This window comes from Cenococcum geophilum (assembly GCF_001692895.1).
Source record: "Cenococcum geophilum 1.58 unplaced genomic scaffold K441scaffold_1, whole genome shotgun sequence".
NCBI classification, from domain to species: domain Eukaryota; kingdom Fungi; phylum Ascomycota; class Dothideomycetes; order Gloniales; family Gloniaceae; genus Cenococcum; species Cenococcum geophilum.
The window spans coordinates 2,577,219-2,605,197 of record NW_027137559.1 but is presented as its reverse complement, the minus strand read 5'-3'; the positions used below and the strand labels follow the sequence as shown (position 1 = coordinate 2,605,197).

Below are 27,979 nucleotides of genomic sequence, written 5' to 3'. Positions count from 1 at the left end.
TATTTTAAGATTTAGCATACCAAAGGTATAGACAATATGCGGGCAGATGCTCTAAGCCGTAAAGCTAAACTATAAAATAAGGAAAAGCCATTGGGGGCTTTATTGCGAAAAGATATAGATAGATTAATTAGGTATAATTATCCGAAAATTATAGCAACTTAAGAAAATAAGGAACTAGAGAAAGTCTACGAGATACTAGAAAGCTTTTAGGTATAAAGAATTCTAAAAGCATAGCTAAAAGATCTATAGACGGATATGTATAAAAATCAAAAAGTAAAGTACATCCTAAGAAGTATAGCAGAGTAGTTTATGGAAGACTTCTATAAGGGACTAACTTAAGGACATAATGGGGCTACGGGCTTAGTGTTAAGACTTTAAAAGGAATACATTATTAACGGAATCTAGAGGATAGCCAGAAAAATTATAAAGGAATGTCTAAATTACTAAAGGAATAAATTAACGAGGCATAAGCTATATAGAGGGCTATAACCTATTAAAATACTAGAGAGACTATAGGAGGTCATATTATAGGACTTTATTATTAAGTTGCCAAAATTAAAAGATCCTATCACCGGATAAGATTATGACGTAATTTTAGTAATAGTAAATAAGCTTATAAAGTGGGGATACTTTATAGTATATACAGAAGAAATCTTAGCGGAAGATGTCGCTAGAATCTACGTTAAAGAAGTATTTATAAGATATAGAGTACTAAGCAAAATCATATTAGATAGAGATCTAAGATTTATAGCAGCATTCTGGGAAGTGTTCTTAGCAGAGTAAGGAGTTTAAGCAGCAACTTCCACCGCATATTATTTATAGACAGACGGTTAAATAGAAAGATTAAATTAAACGCTAGAGCAGTATCTAAGGCATTATGTTAATCATACACAGAACAATTAGGTATCGCTATTACTAGTTATATAGTTTGCGTATAATGTAACACCTTAAGAAGGAATAGGCATATTACTATTTAAGGCAAATTATGGATATAAGCTAAGAATATCATTGTTACTATAGTAAGTAAAGAAAACGAGTAGTATAGCCAAAGAAAGAATAAAGGATTTAATAAATCTTTATGCAGACCTTATAGAGACAGCTAAGGTAGTATAGCAGAGAATAAAAAGGTACTATAATGCTAAGAGATCTAAGGGACCAGATCTTAAGGAGGGAGATAAAGTATGGCTACTACACAAAAATTTTAAGAGTTGACGACTAAGCAAGAAATTAGATTACGTTAGACTAGGACCTTTCGAAATTATATAAAGGATTTCACCGGTCATGTTTAAGTTAAACCTACCAGCCAAAATAAAGATCTACCCTATATAGCACATTGCAATACTAGAGCCAGCATATAAGAATATTAAGCCACTAGTTTATAAAGCAGACACGTATAGAGGACAAGAAGAAGACAAATAGTAAGTTTTGAAGATTATTAATTATAAGGATATTAACGATAAAATATGGTACGAGGTTAAGTAAATAGGCTATACTAAGACTACCTAGGAGCCACTAGAGAATTTAAAGAACGCTATAGGAAAGGTATAGGAGTATCGGAAAAGATTAGGTTAGGCAGCATTAATAAAAAAGGATCGCTAAAAAATAAGTTACCTAAGGGGGACCTAAGAAGAGCAGTTGCCGAACTACTTAGATCTATTTCCTTCTCTATTAAAAGAGAATCCGTTCTTTCATTACCTAGTTCCTATAAACCTTATTAAATAAGCTTCTACTCCTTTAAACGAACTTTCTTACGGACATGTTCCAAACGCTAAAGATAAGCATAAGCTAGACGCTAAGCTTTAAGGACACGTACGAACTCTTCTAAGGCACGCTAAACCTTAAGCAGTGCAGAGGCTAGCTCACTATTAAGCTTCGTAGCGGTAGATTAAACACAAAACCCTATAATAAATTACTTAAGGAACTTAAAGACTACTAAAAGTAATAGAATATACACACTTAGCATCAAACGTAGAATAAACGTTATACAATAAACATATATTGGCGCAAGTGTATTTAGAATAAGAGGAGGGTTAGCGACTAAAAGGACTTATAATTATAACGTAACTTAACCCCTCTTTCGCATAACAAGAGTAAGGGACCGCTATTACTTTACCTAGTAATAGTATTAAGGAGACAGTACGAAGGCGACGCTTAACCCAAGAGAGAGAAGAAATTACTTTAGGTATAATAAGCAATAATATTAACCAAATTAATTAGACGGATATTATACCTCTAGTAAATAACCTAGAGATACTAGGTATCTTTAAGGACAAAGATAAAAAGGAGGGAGATAGTATTATAAACGCTTTAAGTACAATATTATAACTACTTAGAGAGGAGTTAGAAGAAGCTAGTTAGTTAATATAGGCATAGACCAGGATGGAACCCGTAAAACTATATAACGAGGCATAGTAAGCGAGTCATATAATGGTTAAACGTATTAACTGCGTTAAATGTAAGGGATGTCACGTTTAATATAGATAAGACGTATATTATATACAAGAAGGATTTTATAGGAGTACGGTTATATATTTAAGGACCCTTAGTCCCTACCTAGATAGTTCCTTCCTTATAGTAATTCTTAGAATATAATTAGAGTTAATCTGTTAGGCAACCACTCCACCAGTTATTATTACGTTATTGACTTTTATACTTGCATTTCCTACACACCTAGCCTAATAACGAGCCCATTGTAGTTCTTGCTACAAGGTTCTATTACACTGCGTCGCAATCTAGTAGACGTATTGCTATATCTAGAAGCTCGTTATAGACGCCTTTATTATTAGTAGGTTAATAGGGACCTATTAGTGTATTAACTATAAAGAGTGCTAGCCTTAATTAACCGTTGTAAACCGAAGTATTACCGCCCTTATAGCTATTATTAGCATTTAGCTCGCAAACGGATATAACTAAGTCTTAAAGAACTTAGCTTGTATTAACCTAAGACTTATAGGCGAACTGGTCCCAAACTATATATGCCACTCTATCGTAGTTATCTTAACAGCTAGATATTTAATATCCGTATACTTTAAATACACGGCTACCCGCTTAAAAATCGTCTAGTGCATATTCGCAGAACCCTTAACTTAACCTTTAGCATCCTAATAACTCCCTATAGCGCCTTTATTGTTCCTAATAGCTTCTTAATATAGCTCCGTATAATCCTTACGATTCTTTACTACCTTAGTTTATATCTTAGAACAACCTAGGTATTAGTCCGCGGTATAGCCCTTAAGCTCCGCAGTAGAGGTCTAATAGTATTATTAGCTCAAATATAGGTGGCGCTAGTTCATAGCGTGGTATTTAATCTCCGCAGTAATTTCCGCGTGCGGTTATTGCGAATTAACGTGGCCTTATTAATAATCCTACTGGCAATAATCCGTTATTAGTAGCAATCTATAGTAATCTAGTATTAACGGCGACAGCAAACTGCCGCATTACGGCACCCTCTATAGTAACTTAGTAGCAGGATACTAGAAGGGAATTAGCTTATATAGTAGGTGTGGACGGATATCTATAGGGTTAGTGTAGTAGTTTAGCAGCTTATCTATTAACCTAGGCTTATCGCTTATAGCGGCTTTTAAATAGTTTGTCTAACTAACCGTATACTAGTGCTTAATAACCGCATACTTTACCTAGTGGCTTACCAGTGCGGTTAAAAAGCTTATTCTAACGCGCAGACTTATAGGCCAATATATTAACAACTATAGAGTTAGCTCCCTTTTAGCGGGCAGAATTAACTAGAGGTAAATCTAGCACTTACCGCCGCTCTGCTTAAGTAAAAAGTACTACCTCTACTTATATAGCTAGTGCTAATACAACTCTAAGCTAGTCTTTTTAGCTAATCCTCCCCTCTAGTACTGTACTAGCTAGTAGTATAACCTTAAAAAAGACGCAGAGACGTTTATTTGCTAATATTAGTGGTAATGCAAGTATAAATAGGCTGTGGCTAAAACGCCAGATATTAGAGCTTATAGCGTAGCATTAGGTCTTAGCCTGTTACGGGACGGGGCAGTGGCTACAAGACGTATGTATTCGAGGAGTCTACAAGATGTTACGCGATCGATCATAAGGGTCGAGGGCGTAAGGAGGTGATATACCTACGCGTAGCTAATATAAGCTATATATAAGGTATACGCGAGAGCACGGGGCTCTCCTATAGAGGCCCTTACGGTGGGGTTCCGTAATACTACCCCCCCTCCTATAGAGGCGGAGCTCCGGCGACGCTGTGGTTACTATATATATATAGAAGGGACACTTAGGGTATAGAAAAGAAGAAAAGGGGGTATCACTAAAGGCTTAAAACAACGTTATATAATAAGGCTTAGCATTTAAGAATCCAACTAATTAGATAACTTTAACCGCTGGTTAAAGTTCCTAGACATCTTAATAATATTCCGGTTACGTAATTACACTTTACCGCAATCTAACGGCAATCTAATAGTAATTTGCCCCTACGTGGTAATGTATAACGGTTTAACTCTATAAGGGCTCCTATAGAGGATTAGGTATAAAATCTCTGCTTAGGCCCGGTTTCTATAGGTTCGCGTAGTAAAAGTCGCTAATTAGATCCTTTGCATTTTTAAAGTCTTCCTATAGTTGCTATTCTGGCTAATCTATGTTAAATCCTGTATATATAGCTCTGTAGTAGAGCCGTCGTCCTCTACCTTTACTAAAGTATTTAAAGTTAATAATTTGTTTAACAGTCCACTCCTTATAGTTCTCGTCTTCGTTCTCGTCTCGGATTAGTACTAGTGGGGGTTTAGGCTATATCTGCCCTAGTAAGGGGTTAGGCTAGTAAAGGTGTAGTAGCTATAGGTAAAATACAGGCTATATCCCGCGGGTGGCTAGGGTAGGTAGAAGCTCTAGCTCGTATACGGCTCCCCTATTAATAACTCGTTTAATTAGGTAGGGGCCGAGGTTCTTATAATTAAGTAACTTTATAGGCCTCTGCGTAGAGATATTACGTGTATCTAGCCATACCTAGTCGCCAACACGTATCTCTAGTGGTGGCGTTCTATAATAATTGGCGAAGTAGGCCTACTTTGCTTAAGCCCAGGCCATTTCTCCCTTGCAGTAGTTAAGTAGATTTTTTATACGGTCTATATACTGGTTAGCAAGTAGTATCTTAAGGCGTTTTCTATATAGCAGTTTCTTATTAATAGGTTCTAGTGGTTCTATGCCGGATTAGGGGTAATATTTCTTGTTCGCGAAGAACGGGGTAAGTCCTATAGTAGTTAAGATGTAATTATTTACTACGAATTTACCTAGTAGGAGGTAATCTACCTAGTTATCTTAACTATAGGCAACTACCTATTATAGGTACGCTTTTATACTAGTATTAGCGTTTTCCAGTTACCTAGTAGTTTTATGGTGAAAGGATATAGATATCTTAATAGAGATGCTAAGGCGTTGGCAGATTCGTCTCTATATATTAGAGCCGAACTATATACCTTAGTCGGACGTAATTAAGTTAGGTAACCCATGTAATCGGTAAATTTCGCGAAGAAAGGCGTTAGTGACGTCGCTAACGGCTACGCCTTTAGTTGGGACGTAGTGGCGCTCTTTTATAAGTCGGCATATTATCATAAGGATGTTCTTATAGGTACGGCCATATTGCTTATAGGGTGGTAGGTTAATAATAAAATCTATAGTAATATCTGCCTATTGTTATATAGATACTAGTAGAGGGTATAGTAGTCCTTAGTACTTTGTATTAAAGGCCTTAGCGCGCTTATAACTATAGTAGGCGCCTATAAAGCGTTTAACTAAGTCTATTATTTTAGGCTAGAAGTAGTATCGGCTAAGAAGCTTATAGGTTCCTCCTTTGCCTAAGTAGCCACTTAATCGGAGGTCGTAGGCTATTTAGATTAGTTGCCGTTATAGATTTTCTAAGTTAGGGATAAATAGACGGCCTCTATAATAGAGCCTATTTTCTTTTACTTTTAAGGCTGCTATATTAATCTAGCCTAAGCTTTAGAGTTTAGTCGGCAGCGTACGGGCGCCGGCGGTCTTTGTGGCAATAAGTTAATATAGTAATAGGTTAATAGAGGTGTTATATACCGTAGTAATAAGCTTATTAATTTTAGGAGGTAATTTTAGTTCTATAGTGTGGAGCTAAGGTATAGTTAGCTCTATTATAGGTAGCATACCTAGGGCTAAATTCCGTGCTTTTAGGATTGTTTATTGTTGGAACTAGTTATAGGGGTTATCTTTAGACTAAGAAAGGTCTTATAAGCGGCGTATTAGGCTATTAGGCTTAGTACCTTGTACTCCTAGCCTATATACAATTTTAAAGTTAAAACTAGAGAGGAACTTGTTCTAGCGTACTTAGCGTTAGTTTAGCTGTTTTATAGTTATAAAGTACTTAAGATTACAATAATCTGTAAGGACTTTAGTTGGCTAGTTAGGTTCTACTAAGGAGAGTTCTAATTAGAATTCCTTAAACGCTTATATAATTACGAGAAGTTCCTTATTATAGATCTTGTAGTTACATTCTTATAGTATAAGCTTAGATAAATAGAATGTGACTAGGTAGAGGAGACTGTTATTACCTATCTAGAAGAGGACGCCTGCGTTAGCGTGGTTTAAGGAGTTAGTCTTAAGATAGAGTTATCGTTCTAGTATAAAGTGAGCTAGAATAGGTGCTTTAGTAAAAGCATCTTTAAGGTCTTAGAACGCCTTCTTGTATTTAGGCGTCTAGATAAAACGTAAATATGTTTTTCTTTCTTTTACGGAAAGGCCCTTTGTTTATATTATTGCTATAAGTAGTGCTATAATACCTAAGAAGTTGTATATAAATTTTTAATAGAAGTTAGCGAAACCGAGGAAAGCTTATACGTCTTTAATGCAGTTAAGGGTTTACTATTTAGTAATTATGTGTACCTTCTTAGGGTTTATACGGACACCCTTAGTAGTAACAATTAGTCTAAGGTATTTTACTTCTATAACTGAGAATTCGCACTTCTTTAAATTAATATAAAGTCCTACGTCCCTAAGGCGTTGTAGGACCTTTTAAACGTGCTCGGTATACTTAGAAGGGTTATTATTATAAATAAGTATATCGTCTAGGTACGCAGAGCAGAAGTCGTTAAGGTAGTCCCGTAAGGCGTTATTAATATAGCTTTAAAAGCTGTTTGGGCCGTTATATACGCTAAAGGGTATAATAGTATATTTAAATTGGCCAAAGCGCGATGCGAATACGGTTTTCTATTTATTACCTTTTTATATTTAGAGGCGGTTAAAGGCGGCGATAATATTAAGCTTAGTATAGATTTTGGCTTAGCTAAGCCGCTTAAGAGTCTTATATATAAGCGGTATGGGGTATTAGTTCTTAATCGTAATAGCGTTAAGTCCTCTATAGTTAATATAGAATTAAATACCTCCTCCTAGCTTCTTAGTAAGGAGGATAGGGGTAGCTGCTAGGGATATACTAGGGCGAATAAACCCTTTATTAAGGTGTTTGTTGATATACTTTTTAACAACTAAAAGTTTATCTTTTAATATTAGGTAGGGTCTCTTATAGGGTAGCGTTTTTCCTTATTTAATATTAATGGTATAGTTATTAGGTCAATATAGGGGGAGTATATTTACGCTCTTTTATAAGTATATGTTAATAAAGTCATAGTACCTCTTAGGGAGGAGCTTGCGGAGTTCCTTATTAGTAAGTCCTTTTTTAAGCTTTATAAACTTCTTAAAGTCTAAAGGTAAAAGTCCATAGAGTTCTACGGGGGCATCGTTTTTTAGGAGGTTAACTATATCTATCCTATTACTATAGAGGACGTAGTCCTGTTCTTTATTAAGCTTATATAGTTATAATTAGGAGGCTGCGGTAATGGTCTAGCCTTTCCTACGTACTATGCGGTAGAAGGCCGCGGTACTTATATAGTGGTAGTTAGTTATAGGTAGGGTAATAAGGGGTTCCTTAGGTTGGTATCCTGGGGAGTAAATAGAGGCGGCTAGGCTATGTTTTAGGCAGGTCTCTTTACAGTATTTAGAGTTAAAGGTTACTTCTCTCTTTTTCCAGTTAATGGTGGGGTTGTATTATTTAAGCTAGTTTATTCTAAGGATAATAGGGTAGTTAGTAAGTGGTATAATATAGGCCTAGAGTTCTTCCTGGTGCCTATTTATATCTAGGTGGAGTTGTGCTATATAGGTAATCTTCTATATAGTATAACTACTGTTGGCGAGTTATAGGGCGCGGGCTTTGGTAAGGGGTAAGGTAGGTAAGTTATAAGTACGCACGAATTGGGTATCTATAAATTTATTAATAGCTCCATAATTAATTATAGAACAGCTTTTATATTATTTTTTGGCAGTAGTTTCTATTATGGGTAAAACTATCTATTTCTGTCTATTTATCTTTACTAAGTTATCTATTAAGTAGGCCGATATATAGATTCCCTTATTATTAGGGCGTCCTAACCTACGACTTAGGGCTAGGACTTGGCGTTTTCCGTTTCCGTATCCGACTTTACCACTATTACTACGTCTTTGTCTTATACGGTAATGGCATATAGTAACGTATTTGGTATTTAAGGTACTAGGTTAGGTGTTAGGCGGCAGCTGCTAAACCTAGCTATTAGGCAGTTTAGGCTATAGCTATAATAGCCTTTTTAATAATATCTATAGTAACGCTTTAGCTTTTAGAGTAGCTTACGTTCTCCATCTAGTAGCTTTTATAGGAAGGTTAGTATAAAAAGGTCGATATTAGGACCAGTAGTATTACTTAGGGTAATAGGCGTTGGTAGTTTAGTAGGTCCGGAGGGCTTCTATAGGGAGGTCTTTAGGTAAGGGTTTGCAGTAGTAATCTAATTTAGTTATTATTTAATCTTCTATATAGCTGCTACCATATTATAAACATTATTATAGTTATAGCTGGCGGCTGCGTAACTAAGGCGATAAGTGACTTTTTTAAGGAGATTTTCTTAGTCTTTAGTATCGTCTTAGGCGAGGGCTTTAGTATATTTCTGGAATTTAATATAGAACTCGTTAAATAATTTAATAGGGCTTATCTTTAGGGCACGTAGTTTAGCTTAGTTAGTGGCTAGTAGGTTGTAGTTGCGGTATATTAGGTTAAGATTATTAAGGACTTTTTAGTAGGACTACCACTTCTAGGGGCTATTGGTTTCCTATTAGGCGAAGAGTCTATTAAATGGTGTACCCTTTATTTACCCAATAATATAGCTAATCTTAGTATCTTCTGTAGGAAAAAGGCAGGCGCTCTAAGTTAGTTTCTTACGGATTTACATCTTTTAGTAGCTATATTCTTTGCGGTCTCTTTAGAAAACTAGGGGATTAGGGTAATATATATTAGACCCTATAGTAGCAGCTTAGGTTTGGTTATTATAGCTTTTATTATTACTTTAGTAGGGGTTCCTATTAGGTAAGGCTGTTTAGCGCTAACCCTTTATTAAGCGTTAAGTAGGTAAAGTTGCTAGGGGCGTAGAGACTTAAGTGGCGTTATATATAGTAGAGAGGTGTCTAGCGTTATTATAAATGTGCTTATTAAGCTAAGATTATAGGTATTTAATTATGCCTTCTTTTTTAGTGACCGTAGCAATAAGTACAATTTTAGCCTTTTTTAACTATTAGACGTTGCGTTTAGACACGCAGAGGTTGTCTTCGGTTTCTTAACACGTGTTATTGGCGAGCGCCTCGCAAGCTTATAGGTCTTAGATAATATCACGATCTTAGGTAGTACGCATCTTAGCTTATATAAGCTTTAGGTGGTAGTTCTATAGAAGGCGGTAGTATTTATTAGGTTCTTATGCTACCATTTTTATAAATATCTCGGCGTCTCGTATTTTAATTTTAATAGGTAGTAGCCCTTTTACTTACTTATCCGTAGTTATATAGTTAATAAAAGATAAGATATTATTAGTGTCTATCTCCTTAGGGGTTAAGGCTAGGGCTAATAAATTAAATTTTCCTGGGATTAATTGGCGTTGTAGGTTAAGTATAGGTATTGGATTGTTCTTTGGGTTTAATATAGTGGCTAGTAAGGAATATCGTCTTACTATTATGGGTTCCTTGGAAGTATAAAGTGAGGTAACTTGTAGGCACGCTGCTTTTGGCAGCGCCTGTAGTATTATAGAGATGTAGAATTGGTTGTAGGCTGGGTGTTGGTAGTAAAAAGGCGCAACGTAATGTCATGGGACGGGGCAGTGGCTATAAGACGTATGTATTCGAGGAGTCTATAAGACGTTGCGCGATCGATCGTAAGGGTCGAGGGCGTAAGGAGGTGATATACCTACGCGTAGCTGATATAAGCTGTACGCGAGGTATACGCGAGAGCACGGGGCTCTCCTATGGAGGCCCCTGCGGTGGGGTTCCGTGACATAGCCCTTAAAGCAATCCGGATATTAAAGCTTATAGCGCAGCATTAAATTTAAATCCTTAGGGTAGCCTAAGTGTTAGAGCTTATAGTATATTACTAAGTCTTAACTTTTGGACAAGCCTAAGGTTTAATATTTGTAATATAGCATTGGACCTCTAATTACGAAAAATTCTAAAGTTTAATATCTGCGGCGTAGTACTAGTTCCTAGGTAGTAGGAAATCTGGAAATTTAAAATTCGTAACGTAGTATTAGACCTCCGCTCCTAGAAAATCCTAAGGCTTAGAATTTAAGTTGCGATACTAAATCTCCGCTCCTAGGAAACTTTAAGGCTTAGGGTTTGTAGGCTAATGCTTAATCTCCGCCCTCTAAACTGGGCGTAGTTTAGAATTCGCGTGCTAATACTTAATCCCCGCCTTCTAAATTGGGTGTAGCTTAGAATTTATAGTCTAATATTTGATCTCCGCTCTCTAAACTAAGCGCAGCTTAGAACCTGCAGCCTAGTGCTTAATCTCCGCCCTCAGTTTTAGATATAACGCAGCTTTAGTAGGTTAGTATTTAATATTCCTTAGCATTTTACTCGTTTGTTAACTTAACTAAGACTTAAGTAGAGCTCTAATTAATATCTAGGTGTTAAGTATTAATCTCTATATACGCATTTAAATAGTCTATTAGATTTTTATTTAAAGAGATACTAAGGTTTATACCTAAAGCTCCCAAAACCTATAGAACCTATATTATATTAGCTATTTAGTTTAAGTATTATATAAGAGGTAGTTGATATTTACTAAGGTAAGTCACTATAATAGTGATTATTTGTTAGTAAGCTAATTCAATAAAATCTGTAGCGCGGATATTTACCTTTAATTAACCTCCACACCTTTTACCTTATAGCATCGCACCGTAAACTTTATTATTGTTGTTTTATCTACTGTTTATTAGCATACTACTATCTATAATACCTTCCTTTATACCTCTAAATACGTCTAATAGCTATTTAGTTAAGGAATTTAATACGCGCGATATTAATGATAAAATAATTAAGGACGCTTTTAAGGACGCTCTTTCTTTCACTAATTCTTTAAAATCTCTGCCTAGAGAGTAAGCTTTCTAATACTAAATTATGCCTGTATCTAATATAATTTCAGGAAATATGTACTAAAGCACTTTTTATTGGATCTAGCAGAGCACTATAATAAGGTTATTACGAAATCCACTAGAAATCCGCTTACCTCTTTACTACCTACCTTTTTGCTGCCTACTTCTTTACTACTTACCTCTTCGCCGCCTACCTTTAAGCCGCTTGTTTCTTTATCGCCTATTACTTCTAAGAAGTTTAATCCTTATCGTGCTTCTACTTCTTTTAAGAGGTAGGCTAATAGAATTGCTGCGTAAAATGTTTAGTACAAGATAGCCTTTAAATTGTATGTGTTAACTATACTCTTTTAGTATCTTGTTTACTAATTTACCTCTTATAGTAACCTAATAGAAATATTGGAGATTTTAGATAATAATAAAGAGAATAACCTTAATGACGCCAACTCTCCCAAAAGCCCTCCTCTATCCTCTTATAATCTCCGCAGCTCTTGCAAGCTTTATAGTACGTAGACGGCCTAAGCTATAACGTTAGATATTAATATAAATAAGCGCCTTCCTATTTAAGTACCGTTAGTAAATAAATAGTATACCCCGAAAGCTGGTGCTTAGGAGAATATAAAGGAAGCTCGCTAGCGGATATATACCCATGTTTAGAATATTAAGGGTAGCTCTAATATACTGCGCAATCCGCTATACGCTCTATACGTTAAGTAAGACTATAAATATCGCGTTTATAAGTAGAACTCTAGGTCGTATTTTAGAGGTATATACTTAAGATATCGCTTAAGTGGTAGGTTGTATAAAAAGGTATATGCTAATAGTATACTATTATTCTATTAGCTAACACGTATATAGAATAGTTCGCTAAGACTAGAGCCGGTTATACCTTAGTGCAAAAAACATGCGTAATTAGCTTCTACTAGTAGTCTAGCTGGAACGCCTACTAAGAAGGTATAATATCCGCATTTTAATAATACGGATATTGCTAATATCTATATAGCTTTATACCCGCACTATCCCCCCTTTAGAGACCTCCCCTTCCTCTAAAACTCTTACTTATAGTAATATGCGCAGCTATAGGGGCACCTGTTCCGCCGCTGCTCCTCCTACTCTTTTACTAATTCCTAGCACGCCTAGTACTACTTCTGGTACTACTGCCGCTCCTACTAGCATGGAAAATATTGGGGTGTATTTAGCAATTGCTATTTCCGTATGCGTTAATATAGTTTATAAGTAGGTAACTAAAATGGCGAAAGATGTTCGGGCTATAGATCGCCGGTTAAGTAAGCTTAAAGATTCTCTAAGTAAAATAAAGGATAAGCTTGCGTTTATAAGGCGTAGTATTATAGCACTTATATGTAACGCCGGGTTACTTAATATAGAATTTAAGTAGATGCTGGTTAGCTATTGCTGTGGGTTAACTGTTATTATAGGTTTAAAGTAATAAAATAGTAGCTCTTACCTCTCTACTACTATGTATGTACTTAGGAATTAAGTCTCTACCTTATATTTAATAGATATAATTAATATTATAATATCCGTATAAGCTAAGATAAAGATATCCGTATAAGCTAAGATNAAGATATCCNTATAAGGTAAGATAAAGATATTTATATATCCGCACNGTTAATAATTANTAAGGTAAGTTATTATAGTAGCAGTTATTTATTAGTAAGCTAATTTAATAAAATCGGTAGCGTAGATATTTACCTTTAATTAACCTCCGCACCTCTTTTTTTACTAACCTTCTACCTTACAGCACCGCATCGTAAACTTTATTATTATTATTTTATCTACTATTCCTTAGCGTTCTACTATCTGCGATGCCTTTATTTATACCTATAAACGATATTAATATAAATAACAGCAGCTAGGTAGTTAAGGAACTCGATATACGCGAAGTAAATAAGAATGCTATTAAGCACGCTATAGCTGCTCTTACTAAGCCTTTAGACTCTATTCCTAAAGAGTAAGCTTTCTAATACTAAATTATGCCTATAGCTAATATGATTTTAGAAAATATATACCGAAGCGCTCTTTATAAGATTTAGTAGATGATAAAAATATAGATAGAGCAAAATCCGCTAAAAATCCGCGCACCTTTTCGCTACCTGCCTTTTCGTTGCCTACATCTTTACTATAAACCACTTTGCTATCAGTTTCTTCGCCGTCCGCTTCTCTACTGCCGCCACCTAATACTTCTAAAAGGAGGCTTAATAAGGCTCGTTTATCTTCTTTTCTTAAAAAGTAGGCTAAAAAGGCTACTAATACGAATCTAAAGGCCAAAATAGCCATTAAATCGTATGTGTTAGTTATACTATTTTAATATTGTTCGTACTAACTTAATAGCACGAGTGAGTCGTATCCACGGGCACGAAATACATGTAGTATCGTATGCTTGTTTGGATGGTGACTTGTCTTCTAATTGTACATAAAGAGGTGCAATTTAAGGGGTTTCCTGAGCTCGCTTAGCTCACGTGATTGCGACCATAAATTCCTGTACGAACTCGTTCAGACACTGGCAGTACTTGAAAAATGAAACAACTTGTGTATAGCCTCCGTAATTGCTTTAATGAAACCGTGAAATATAAGAGAAAATATATAAGAAATAAAACCATAAAATACAAAAGAATTTAAGAAATAAAACCGTAAAATACAAAAGAAATATATAGGAAATTCCTCCGTATAATAGGTGCTATGCTATAATTATATACTAGCGGTACTTAAAGTGAAAACCGCTTGTATATAGCCTCCGTAATTTGCTTTAATAAAACTGTAAAATGCAAAATATATAAAAATAAAACCGTAAAATATAAAAGAAATACGTAAAAATAAAACTGTAAAACATAAAGGAAATGCGTAAGAAATCCTCCCGAAGTGCCTTCTGGGCTGCCTTTTAAACGGTGCTCTAGGCTGGCCGTAAGTCCTGCTTACGGGCCGTAAATGAACTGTACGGCCTTCCGATGGGCCGTAAACGAGCCGTAAGTGCTCTATTAGTCTTGTTCTAACACTAGGAGTATTATATCACCTCCCTTGGTGTTTAAGGACTCTGTATAGCTTTTCGGCTAATAGGTGGCCGAAACGGCGGTATAAGTGGTGGGTTTTGGTACTGCTGGCGGCAGCGGCGGTCAGTGAGGGTAGTATATGCTCTTTGGCTGGGGTGTTCCTTCTTCCATATAACGGCTGAGGACTGGGTAGTAAAGGGTAGATTGAATAAGGCTATAGGTTGTTTATGCTCCTTAGCCATAGGCTTTGCCTTGTGTAGCTTGTTTTGGGGAAGGTAGGGGTCGTATGTGGGTTGGTCCATATGCAGTAGGGGGAGGGTAGAGGCGGTTGCCGCAGGCAGTAATTGCTGGGTAGGTTGCGGAGGTTCGTACGAGCTTAGCTGCCGTAGCTCCTTGGCTTTGGTTAATGAAGAGGGTAAAGCTAGCGGAGCTTGTGCGGACGGAGCTTTTGCGGACGGAGCTTTTGTGGACGGAGCTTGCGCGGACGGAGCTTGCGCGGACGGAGCTTGTATAGGCGGAGCTTGTATAGGCGGAGCTTGTACGAACGGAGCTTGCGCGGACGGAGCTTGCATAGGCGGAGCTTGCGTAGATGGAGCTTGCGGGGGCGGAGCTTGTGTAGGTAGAGCTTGAGCAGACGGGGCAGTTGTAATATTTGATTGAGGCTCTGGTAACTGAGCTGGGGTAGGAAGGCCAGGTAGAGGATTGTCCTTTGAGGCTTGCGGGCCTATTGTATCATTGTCTTGAGGGTTAAGCTCCTTTTGATCGGTCGCTTGATCTTGATTTCCACCAGAGTCTACTTGTCGATTTCCACCAGAGTCTACTTGTTGATTTCCACTGGAGTCTACCTGTCGACTTCCACCGATATCCGTATGAGTCTCGTTAGGCTCTTCCTTTGACGTCTTGTCCAGTTCTTTCCTTGGCATAACTACCCCACTAGAACGTTCCGTAAAACTGTTCTGCTGTAGGGTATACTGCTGATGGCTAAGTTGCCGAGGGTTGTACTGCTGCTGGGTAGGCTGCTGGGTAGGACTTAGTTGGTGCGGGTACTGTAGTTTCTGGGGGACTTCTAAAGTAGGCAGGGGTAATTCTAGCTTGTTTGGTTTAACGGGTGCTTCCAGTTTGTTTGGTACGACGTTACAGGTGTTCTTGGTAGGGTAGGAATGTGACGTTGTGTATGGTAAAAGTCCTATTTCTCCAGGCGGTGGTGGATTTGTATATATTAAAGGTCCTAGAAGACCAGAGATCTAATTAGGTTTTTGAGAAGCAAAGAATCTATAGGTATTAATGTGGTCTAGGACTTCCTCTTTGGTCCATTCCGTTTGGTCCTCCTCGCATAGTGTGTCATACAAAGACTGTGCAATGGTAACTTGCTTATTAACCCATACACCTTGGTGACGTAGGAGGGCTTGTAGGTTGTAGGTGGCTATACGGTCACAAGTCTTAAAAATAGCTTCCGTGAAGTCTGCGAAGTCTTCCTGGTATTACTCCCATAGGTCATTATTTTTAAGCTTAAAGTATCCGTATTTAAGGATTTTAAACTTAATGTATTCGTTAATATTAAGTATAGACTTAATGTCGACTCCTTATCTCTACTTCTTTTGACCTTCGCTGACTTGCTTACTGATATCTGCTATACTGTATAGTGTAGTATAGTGCGTAGCGGGTGGAAGGGGTCTTGTGGTGGTCCGTAAGGGCGGTTAATATCTGTAATGGTTCGCAAAAGGGTAGGGGGTTTCCGTAAGGTCTTATAACGGTCCGTAGAGGCAATTAATAGGTCCGTAGTGGTTTATAGAGGGGTAAGGGGTCTCTGTAAGGGGTCTAATAAGATGTCGGAGGTGTTAAAGGAGGGTGTAGTAGAAGTAGGGGGTTGAGGTTTAAGGATAGGGGTTTGAGGTTCGAAGGAGGTTGAGTGTAGGGGTTCCGTATAGGTCTGTATTCGCGTCTATAACTTCTGGTAACCGTACTAAGACTTAAATAAGTATATAGAGTTGGTGATAGGTCCGTAATCCCCGACTTCCGACCTTCTAGTAGGTTGTACTAGGAGTTTAAACGGGTGGTCGCTATCAAGTATCGCTCGGGGGGAGATGTTGAGTGATTGCTAATTTAGATTTGAGGTATTTCTAGATAAGGTGGAGCGTTAGACGTCTTCTAAATCTAGAGTACTTTAATTCTGTTTAACTAAGATAGGGCCTTTGTAAGGTGGAGCGTAAACGTCTTCTAAGCAAGTGCGTATCTCCTAATCTGTGCGCGCTCACTGATTAGTGTTTGTACTAACTTAATAGCATGAGTAAGTCGTATCCACGGGCACGAAATACATGTAGTATCGTATGCTTGTTTGGATAGTGACTTGTCTTCTAATCGTATATAAAGAGGTGCAATTTAAGGGGTTTCCTGAGCTCGCTTAGCTCACGTGATTGCGACTATAAATTCCTGTACGAACTCGTTCAGACAAATATCTTATCTACTAATTTACCTCTTATAGTAACCTAAATATTTATAAGGTTTCTTTAGATAGCGAATTTTTAAATAGCGGCAAAGATAAAGATCTTAATAACGCCGACTCTTATAATCTCCACAGCCCTCGCAATCTCTGCAGCCCTTACAATCTCCATAGTACTACGAATATAAATAAGCGCCTTCCTATCCAAGTGCCGTTAGCGAATAAATAGTACACTCTAAAAGCTGGTGTTTAGGAGAATATAAAGGAAAGCCGCCAGCGGATATTAACACACGTTTAGAATATTAAGGGTAGCTTTAGTAAGCTACGTAACCTGTTATGTGCTCTATATAAGAAGCATGGCCACGAATATCGCGTTTACAAGAAGGACTCTAGGCCTTATTTTAGGGGTGCGTGTTTAAGATATTATATAGGTAGTAGGTTGTGCGGAAAGGTACGTACTAATAGTATACTATTATTCTGTTAGCTAATACGCGTATAGGAAAGTTTACTAGATCTAGAGCTAGTTATACCTTAGCGCAAAAAACGTGCGAAGTTAGCTTCTGTTAATAGTCCAGCTGAAACGCCTACTAAGAAGGTATAATATCCGCGTGTTAATAATACGGATATTGCTAATATCCGTATAGCTTTATTCTCGCACTATCCCCACCTGCGCCACTATACCTCCCCCCACCAAGACCTTCCCTCCTATTAAGACTCCTACTCATAGTAGTATGCGCGGCTGTAGAGGCACCTGCTTTACCGCTGCTCCTCTAACTCTTTTACTAATTACTAGCACGCTAGGTGCTGCTATTGCTGCTGCCGCTTCCGCTAGCACGGAATCTGTTAGGGTATATTTAGTAATCGCTGTTTTTGCGCGCGTTAATATAGTTTGTAAATAGGTAATTAATATAGCAAAAGATGTTTAAGCTATAGATTGCTAGTTTAGTAAGTTTAAAGATTCTCTAAGTAAGATAAAGGATAAGCTTGCGTTCCTAAGGCGTGGTGTTATTACGCTTGTACGTAATACTAGGCTACTAGATATTGAATATAGGTAGATATAAGTTAGCTATTGCTGCGGGCTGGCTGTTATTGCTAGTTTACGATAATAAAATAGTAGCTTATACCTTTTTGCTACTATATACGTAGGAATTAAGTCTCTGCCTTATATTTAATAGATATACTTAATTAATATTATAATATCCGTATAAGCTAAGATAACGATATCCGCGTAAGCTAATATGAAGATATCCGTATAAGCTAAGATATAGATATTTATATATTTACACTACAAAATAGCCTACTATTACGTTATATACTACGCACTAAGAAGATTATACGCTAGCTAGAGTTAATATTAATAAAAAGAACTCGATTAATATATTAAGATAGAAACGTACTAAAAGCCTAAGCATTTAAAAGTCCTCTGGTATATTATCCGTAGCCTTATCAAATCCGTCCTTATAAGGGTTGTATAGTAAACCGCTAATATAAGACATCCGTATATTAAAATCAGTAATGCTGCTCTGTAAGAGCCGCTCTAATCTAAGTTAAAGAATAATAGGTGCTTTAAACCTAATGTCCTATATACGCTAATATATAATAGAAGTATATCCGCAATTAAAACAATATATTACTATTACTCTTAGCATTTATTAAGCAACTTATATACTAACTATTATATACATTAGTAGAGGTATAGGTGTAATATTAGGACAACAAACTATATAAATATATTTAGCAGCTTCCCCTAGTACCTCTATATTCTCATTAGCATTACTAAAGCTGTATATAAGGGGATTAAATGGCAAACCGGCTGCAGTTAATAGAAAGGCGTTAAATATATTTACGCCGTCCTTTGTAAGTTTCTTATATCCACGCTATAGAAGCGAAGGAGCCTTAAAATCCGTTAAGCGCCGCGCATATTATATGATTAAATCCTTCCTGATTTAATCTGTAAGATAGCGGATATCTAGCGCTGGAGACTTAGTTGTATGTTTACTGTTTATACGTTTACCAAATATACGCTTAAAAATATCGCGGAGCGCGCTAGTGTAACTTATTATAAGAACACTCCATTTAAATAGCTCATCTATACTAAACGTTGAATTCCCGCGCGTTTAGAGCAACTCCTTAAGTTAAAGATTTAGCAGTTTATTAAGGCGATCCGTCTTAAAGAAGCTATCTAGCTGCCCTTAGAGGTTAACTAAACTATTAGTAAGGATAGCCTGTTAAAGCACTAGATTATAAGCACTTATTTTAACTAGTCGCTATAGGATCAGTATATTATATGTATAGTTCTTTAATAAGCTTCTAGTAAAGTATAAGCAAAGGTAGGAGATTATACGCTTTAGTAGTCTAATATCCGTATACTTAATGGCATATTTTAGAAGCTTATAAGTATTAATAACCTATAGGAACCGGATATAATTGAAGAACTCTATATTATAGTTATTAGCGGCGGAGCTTAATGTACCTATAGAGGACGACGTCGCTACTAGCTAATGTGCGTTAGTAGGTGGCTCTAAGCGCTAATTTGCATCGCGGTATATATCTCTTAAAAAAGCTGCTGTGCGGATATCCTTAATATGCTCTAGAAATTGCTGCGGAGATAGGTTTTATATATATTGCTTAGCCTTACCATCTGCCTTAATGTTATACTTATTGCGGATATAGAGTAGGAATAACGTAATAATATAAGCGTTAAAGCTTTAGAGGATTAGCTCTTCTATATAATAAAACGGGGCCTTTTCCCTAGGAATATTGCGCCGTCCTAGGTGGTTTATATAGGCGTAAAGCGCTAAAAACTGCTGCGTGGCTTCCTTACCCCCATAGAACGTATACATAATTATATATAGAAAGTTTAATTGTATATACTATAGCCCTAGAATAGGCAATACCCACTTATAGCTATTATACGCACCTTCCGCCTTAACCCGCTCCTCTTTATATAATTAGATAAGCTTTACGGTTTTCTAATCTCCGTATACTAGGAAAAGCCAGTTATTAAAAGTGGTTTTGTGATTATACTACAGTTGTTTTAGGAAGATATTCTCTATTACGCGATAGTTGCCGTTAATAGAAGCCTTATTATCTAGAATAGGTCCTAGAGTTATATGCTCTGTCCTTCTATAAGGGAGAATATTAACTACTGGTATACGCAGATATTTAATATTCGCGTTAGAGTTAAATATGCTATTAACTGTAGTAGAATATGTATATCGGATGGCGTCCGTAATAAAACTTATAGATATCTACTTCTAAAGGTTATTAAACTTATTCCTAGCTATATTAACAACCTTATCTAGCTTAAGTTAACGGGTGTTATTTAGCATCGACTGCTTAAGGCCCCCTTTAGGTATACAGACTCCGCGTAAAATCTTTCCCATAGTATGCGAATTAAACTCGCTAATTTCGCCGATAACCTAATATTAAGTCTTTTAGTAATAGTTAAAGTTATTATAGACAATATAGACATTATTATAAATAGATAGAGACTTAATTAGTTTCTTAAGGGTTATTAGCGTTAGAAGGGCTATTAAAATTAATAGGACCTTTCTTAAAACATTTAGCTAGCCTAAGCTTTTTAGCGTTAAGAGTTTTGTAACTGTTAATTAGACTAAGGCTATACAGGAAAAATAGCATATGGTACTTTATACTAAGCGCCTAAAGATATAGACTAAGTAGACGGGTAAAACCATTTGCGAAGTTTTAGGTAAACCCTAGGAGGAATATAGAGGTAACTATAACTATACGTCCGCCATGCGGATCCCAACTATGTTCCTCTCTATTTAGTGCGAATATCCCCTTAATAAGCTAAAACAGCAGCGGACCGTGCTACTAAACAAACTGGGCCGTATTCTTAAGGTTAATATCCTAAAACTCTATATCTAGAGTCTATGTGTTAAAGGGGCCGCGTTATAATTATAGTTGGCGGAGTTCTTTCTGGATATAGCGGGTAGTATAGGTTACTAGCGTTATATAAATTTCAGCCCTATTAATAAGCTCTTCTTATATTTTCTTTTTCTCTAGTAAAGCAATAAGTAGGTCCCCTACTTTCTTCTTCTTCCTATTGCCTTTATGCCCGTTCTCGCTTTCTAAGTACTTAAAGATTAGCCTATAAAAAGACCAGCCCTATTAATATAGAAGGTCCTTTACGATGTTAACCTTCTCTTCCTTTAATATCTTTGTCCAACTAGTAGATGGAATATCCGCTAGAATATCCGCTGGCTATATAGAGGGCTGGCGGCGTGGATGTAAGTATTCAGCGTTAGTGTTTACTGCACGGCTTGGCGGTATAGAGGTAGAATTGGGGCCTCTACGGCAACAAATTCCTCTTAACGTCGCGCGTGTATAAGGAGCTAAAGATCTTATAACTTATAGAGTAGGCTTTTCTCTATAATTTGGTGTAATTTTTATATTAATAGGTATTGTGGGAGGGTAGATCAATTTCGTTAAAGTTAATAAGGTCTTCTTATATAAACCGTGTTTAGGTTTTTTATAAAGCTCGCCAAAGTGCCTCAGACCAAGAAAACGATTGCCGTCCTAAATCAGCTTAGCGGACGGTGCGGATATTCCTATATCCGCACAATCGATTTCTTAGTCTGAGCTCGCTGAGGTAAAGCTGCAGTCGTCTTACGGCTAAGCTTACGTTATCAGCCTCTTGGCAGACGCTGGCTCTTGGACACTGAGATTCAAGCCTCGTCCACGAATTCGCCTTGGACCATTCCTAACGGTTCTCGTTCAGCTGAGCGAGAATACTGAAATAGCAACTCCGGCCATAAGATGTTTCCAGCCGCAGAATTAATCCAGCCTTTACGTGCTAAATCACAGATGAGAAACCTAGCTAAGGGTTCGTGATTTGTGGAGTTGCACCTACACCCAGCAGCGACATCCAGACCCTCCAGACATATTGTAGAGATGACGTCTGTTTTGATAGGCCAAATTGATGACGTGTTAACTGCGAGCCCTTGAACAGTCGGGAAATCTCAGAATCTGATTGCTAAAATGGTCAAAATGTATTCGTGTCGCGATATTTCAAGGTTCCCTGTAATGAACCCCGGCTTCGCGGCCATGTTTAGGCGGACGGATGAAGTGCCATTACTGGTAAGGAGAAAGATTGGCCAGTGGTTATGGCTTATTTGGGGATTCGATCCCATGAGACTAGCGGTGTGCACCACAACTCGAACGGTTGTAACGGCTCGAGAATCAGCCATAGAAACAACGCAGTTGTTCAATAATGCTTTAATCAGCGGATAAGGTCTGAAACTGCTGGACAGGCTGAAAGCAGCGTGTTAGGCGGATGTAGCCCTTTTATATACCGCGCCGGTTCAGTATAGTTCCTAACTATCTTCTGTGTTTTAATTTAAGTTTTAATTTATTATAAATTTATTTATGGTTAATTTAAGGATGTTGGTTATTTAAACACTGTCTCTATGAAACCACCGTCTTTCCAGTTTAAGGTGGCACAGTTTCAACCGCCCGGCCCACGGGTGACAAGTGTCCAGCAGGGATTTCTGAGATCCGGGGAAATTGCCATGAGTCCGTGAGATTGGGATCCTATATTATCTCGCATTTCCTATATTATCTCACGTTTCCTCGTCTTTCGGGCTCAAGCATTGCTCCAGTCTCATCAAGGCCAGTCAATCTTTTTTGTGCTTTAAAATCCCGAAGTTCTTGACGAATCTTCCTTCCACTCCTTCAATTGATTTTGGCCCGATCTTTTCAACATGAAGTTCCAAGAAGTTGTTCTGCTTTCTCTTGTCGCGGGGTCTGCCTCTGCTTTGCAGGGTATTTGGCAACAGTGTATGCCATATATCCATTTCTGGACCAGCAACCTACTAACAAATACTAGGCGGAGGACAAAACTGGACCGGAGGTACTACTTGCACAGCTGGCAACACCTGCGTTTTCAAGAACACTTGGTACTCGCAATGCCGTCCCGGAGGTTGTTAGACCCGTCATTTCCTTAATCAGGTAGAGCTGACCTAGTCTAGGTACCACGACACCTACTACTAAATCAAGCAGCACGTCTGCATCTCCTTCAAGTAACCCAAGCGGTTTGGGTATAGGCGTGACATACAAGGCGACCTTCACAGTCTACGGCGCTGGTATGGCTCCTTACCCCAGACGCCTGACTATTGCTTACATTTCCAAGGCGATGCAAACAACAGCCCAAACTGCCAAACTGCTGGCAATGCTTGCGGCTTCTACAGCAGCCCAGGCTACGCAGCTGCGGCTTCCCAGAACCTATTCGGCGTCGCCGGAGGCCAGGGTGCCGGCCCAGCGTGTGGTACTTGCTGGAAGTTGGTTGGAGAGACCGACTCAAGTGGCAATGCATTGTCGAATGCGGGCACTAGCATCGTTGTGATGAGTAAGATCCCCCAATATCTCGCGCTCCTCGAATTTGCTGACATGCACTGTAGTCAACAACCTCTGCCCAGGGGGGGGCAATTCGGTGTGCTCTCCAGCCACTTTGACCGATACCAACCAATACGGCGCGAACGTCGACTTCGATCTCTGCTCTGACTCTGGCGCTTCCGCCGCTTTCTTCCCAAAAGGCTTTGGATTGGCAGTGGGCTATGCGACCCAGGTCGACTGCTCGCAGTGGTCTGGTACAATCGTCCATTAGATACGAGGGGTCCCCCCGGGACTGCGATTCTCGTCAAACATTCGCTTCTTGACCTGATATAGAGGAATTGAGAGCCCGAGAGAGATTTTGACGGGCCTGTTTGATGAAGTTGGATTTCGATTCTTGTAAATTCGACATTTATAAACTAAAAAGGCCGTTGGTTACTATACCGGTCTCCCTGTCAACATACAAAGACTAGTAGCACGGCTAAACTTTCGGCATTGAGCCGCCCATGCAAGCTTCCATGCTTAGATATTCCAAATAAGCCTCAGTGACATTCGCCAATGCCCGACGGTTCTTGGGAGACATTCAGCCACCAGAACGCCTTGTGTTCTCTAGCAGTGCTGCCTCTGCCTCACGAGTATTTGTCTTCGCATGCCATATTGGCGAGTAGTGACACCGCCGGATTTAGTATCGGGAGCCATCAAAACTGGCCTGCATAAATGATGTTTTAGACAGAATAGCGCGTAGAGGATTTGTCGTTGTCTAACGGATGCTAATAGTATTAAGCTTTCCAGGATGGCTTCTAAACTAATCCCGCATATGCAAAGGCGCGGAAGATGCTATGCAAGTTTGACGAATGGTCACCTAATGTCAAACTGAATGAAGGTGGAAACTCGTGTAAGATTGAATCTATGGAGGTGTAGGTCTTAAGTACATGATGAGGGGGGTCTGCCAAATGGAGTGCCCTATAATAAAGGTAGTTTTAAGAAGAAATAAGTAGAGGAGGCTAAAGGAGAAGGAATAGAAAGGGGTATATGGGTTAGAGAAGGAAAGAGGTAAGTGGGGGTAGGTAGGTAGAGGTAGATGCAAGAGATAGGTGGGTGAACGGGCATAAGAAGCACAGAGCACCAAGGTTCTTTATCTTATTATACGTGATATACGCGCGCACCTTCCTTATTAAGACTAAATATTTCCTTATTAGGTTAGATGTGGAGCTTTGGAGCTCCACGACCTCGAATCCACTCCATCTAATCAAACTATGGCTCCACCACGGAGCTCCAGAATTAACCCAGTCTAAAAACACCACTGTCGGCAACTGCACTAGCAGTTTCACGCGTCAGTGCATTAGTAAACTCTTAGGACAGCGGCATTGCGATCCTTTGCAGCGTTTCGGAAATCTTGACTTGTTTGTTACACGGCTATGGTTTCGTAGGGAGGAGTTAGATTAAGCTTGAGAAGCTACGATGACGCGGAAGATGAACCACGGATCTTCCCGTGAGGCTACAAATCTTATGCCGAGCATCGTCAGCAGGGATCGGCAAACCGACGCCACCGACCTGTCACCAGGTACACCAACTCCGTCTCTCCCCACGAAACGCTCCCAAAGCCGCAACCCCAGCCCATCCAAGCACCCACACGCAACCTCCCACATGACAACATGGCTAAGCACCTGAATCGCAATACGGGATTTCCCCGAATCCTCTCAACCGGCAAGCAGCACCGCCAACATCTCCAGCAGCCCTCCAGCACGCTGTCAACTAACCATCCCAAACAACCCTAAAAATAAACCCAACCATTAGTCTCCTCGTTCCTCGGCCCTGTATCCAAAAGAGAGCGCGCCCCGAACAAGCTCCACAGTACCAGCCCGCGCCAACCCTAAAACCCCAAAATTAAGCTTTGCTCCGGGCCCTTAGCATGGTGGGTCCGCTTTTCGTCCCAAGCGCGTCCGGGGGAGGTAGAGAGAAAAAGAGAGAAAAGGAAATTCGAAAAGTCTAAAAAAAGCCCCAAAAATCGCGCTTTCATCCTCCAGACCGCTTGCGCTCGTGCGTCGCGCGCGTCACGCGCGTCAGTCATCCTGCCGGCAACAGTTGCTAATCCAGGTGCCGGGGTTCCCCTAATGTGCGCCGCTGGTCTGCCGCTAGGAGGGACGAGCGTACCTGGCAGCGGTGCACCCCTTCGCTGCCAGGCCTGGTGGAGTCATGCAGGATGTATTTTCCGGAAGTCGCTGGGAAAAGGGGGGAGTGGGGAGCTGTGGAGCTGGATACAGGGACGGGTTCAGCGATGGATTCGTCAGCATTGGCGGCCTGGGTGAAAGCCCTCCCGCGTGCGTACGCGTATCTGGCCGGGATCTTGATCCCGATTGTTGATCTGATTGCTGGTCGCGCTGATCGGTGAACGCAGCTTCGGTGCCTGGGCTAGTGAGGAAAGATCTACAACGCACAAGCTGTCAATCGAGCTGCGTTTTTGGGTTGCAGTGCGGCAGCAGGGTAACCCCAAGATGTGGTTGATAGGGGAGGATGGTTTTATGGAGATCTTTTGTGGACAGGGGCAGAGCGGGTGGTTTGGACAGGCTTGGGACGGATGGAGAAGTTGGCGGTTGGAGGTGGAAGTGAGATTTTGATGTTGAGTGGGATGAAGATATAGGACTTGATGCACTTTGAAATGAATATATAGAATATACAAGAATGTGCAGATCTTTCGTAATATATGTGAGATGAACGTCTTGTTATCTCCAATTCCAAAGCCGTCAATGCAGTCCGAAAAGGTGTGCGGCTCGTTAAAACTCCCTAGAGACCCAGAAAAGTTGAATCCCAACGCCTGGTATCACTTCATGCCTCTACAATAGTCCCATCCTATCCCGTCTACCCCACTATACACTCATATTGCGTTCGTTCGCCGTATTATATTGCGTGTCCGATGTTCCTCTCCGGCATCATCTCCTCTTTCACCTCCGTCGAAGATACAAAAGATACCTTCGTTGTTGTGGTCTTTGTGATGCCCATCCTACTACCTTCAAGCCTCGACGCGCTCCCATCGCTCATATTGCTCTCGCTGTCGTTTCCTAAACTCACTGCGGACTTCTGTTGTGCCGAGATGCGAGTCATCATGTGTGTTTCGTCTCCGGAGAAGTCGGGGCCAGGGCCATAACCTTCCTCAGTCTTGCGTGAACCTAGAGAGTTGTAATCGTTGACAGAGTGGCCGGTGCCGCGTCCGTAATATTTGCCATGTGAGGGTTGGTCTCGAGAGCCGCTACCGTAAATGCTACCCAAGACGCGGTGGAAGAGAGGTTTCATGCAAGGGAGGTTTCCTGCAACGATGGCAATATTCGTTTCTATTCTGCACAAGTTCATAAGCACCCAGATAATATTTCAAAAGGAGCGGCACAACGTACACGGTCCAGGTTGTAATGTTGCGAGAGTCCCAAAGCCAGTCTCCTTGTTTACCGTAACTCGGAAGATAGCTAAGTTTCACAAGTGCTGCAACAGTGGCGCTTCGCGAAGAGATGAAATATTAGCTAGCATCAGAATTACTCGACAGGTGGAATTCTCACAAGATACCCAAGCTCAGGATGCCAATAATCGAACTCTTGGTTCGAATGTTCATTTGTACATTCCTGGAAAACATCCTAGAATTAGCTTCGGTGTGCTCGCCAGTCAAAATTCGGATACGAAGGAGACACGAACCATAACATAGGGATCTGGATTCATGTTAGTGTTGCGTAAACCCTAATACCGGCAAATACTTACAGGTATTATAATGGAAAACAATAAGTCGGTAGTAATATTAAGTGCTTTTGTGAGGTTAATGGCGAACTTCCACTGTAGCGAAACAGACACCTCCTTACCAGTATTGGTATAACCTAGTGCTCTTAACGTCGGGGGACTGAAACATTTCGCTTCTACCGAAGAATCCCACAGGATAGCTATATTCGTACATTGGAACACAATTGTCTAGGAAAATTCATTGTTAGAAACGATGACTCTTTATGAAGGTGTAGAAAGGTTCCCAAGGTCGTCTAAAATCAAAGGATGGCATTATCCTTCGAATGGAATATGGGGAAAGACCTACAAAGAAGCATGCGACGGTGTAAATTCCCATAAAAACTGAAGCCTCGTCAGAGTTTGTGCCATTTCATTGGAGTTGTCTTAGCTTGCCCATAACACTCTGAATTGCTCTCCGAAAGAAAGGTGTAGCTGCAACTCGGAGAAGGAAGAATCCAATGGATATCTTGACTAGAGAAATTGCGCAAACATAAATGGGTTGGGAGATGAAATTGTACATTAAGCCCTTCGCAAGACTTGCAGGCGGAATATGGTTGATGTGTTTGCCGGCGCCATAGTGAACTTCTGGTATTATTACAGCTTGGCCTGCGACACACTTCAAAACTTATCAGTACTCGCAAATTAGAGTAAGTAGTGTGTAGTATTTCATACCAGCGCCATGGCCATGATCATCGTGTAGTCCTGGAGCATGTCAGCGGAGTGGTCGAGGTCCTGGTTTTGGAGATGTTTACATCCCATCCCACATTTCTTATCACATGTCAGCGGAGTGGTCGAGGTCCTGGTTTTGGAGATGTTTACATCCCATCCCACATTTCTTATCATCCTTATTCTAACGAAAAGTCGAATAATGAGAGTGACGAGGGCCAGCGACGTCACAGTTAAAGTAGCTGCAAGAATTGTTGGTCCCTCATTCTCATTGGGATAATTCGCAATGGGTGTGGCAGCCATTGCGACTTGAATCTGTT

General features: G+C 39.5%; 2 protein-coding genes across 2 annotated transcripts; one reads left to right on the top strand and one right to left on the bottom strand.

Moving 5' to 3' along the window:
* The first annotated feature begins 22,247 nt into the window (after nucleotides 1–22,247).
* On the top strand, nucleotides 22,248–23,744 carry K441DRAFT_624791 (glycoside hydrolase family 45 protein). The gene is made up of 5 exons (XM_067646084.1): nucleotides 22,248–22,682; nucleotides 22,732–22,824; nucleotides 22,874–22,987; nucleotides 23,035–23,250; nucleotides 23,303–23,744. Exons 1-5 carry the CDS (start codon nucleotides 22,607–22,609, stop codon nucleotides 23,506–23,508), a joined length of 705 nt encoding a protein of 234 aa, XP_067510302.1. The 5' UTR covers nucleotides 22,248–22,606; the 3' UTR covers nucleotides 23,509–23,744.
* A 2,116-nt stretch (nucleotides 23,745–25,860) lies between these two features.
* Nucleotides 25,861–27,979, bottom strand: K441DRAFT_599742 (uncharacterized protein). Its single transcript, XM_067645159.1, has 10 exons — nucleotides 27,813–27,979; nucleotides 27,666–27,695; nucleotides 27,387–27,609; nucleotides 27,301–27,335; nucleotides 27,077–27,182; nucleotides 26,979–27,022; nucleotides 26,916–26,929; nucleotides 26,783–26,845; nucleotides 26,624–26,722; nucleotides 25,861–26,568 (listed from the first exon to the last, which is right to left on the bottom strand). Exons 1-10 carry the CDS (start codon nucleotides 27,960–27,962, stop codon nucleotides 26,133–26,135), a joined length of 1,200 nt encoding a protein of 399 aa, XP_067510301.1. The 5' UTR covers nucleotides 27,963–27,979; the 3' UTR covers nucleotides 25,861–26,132.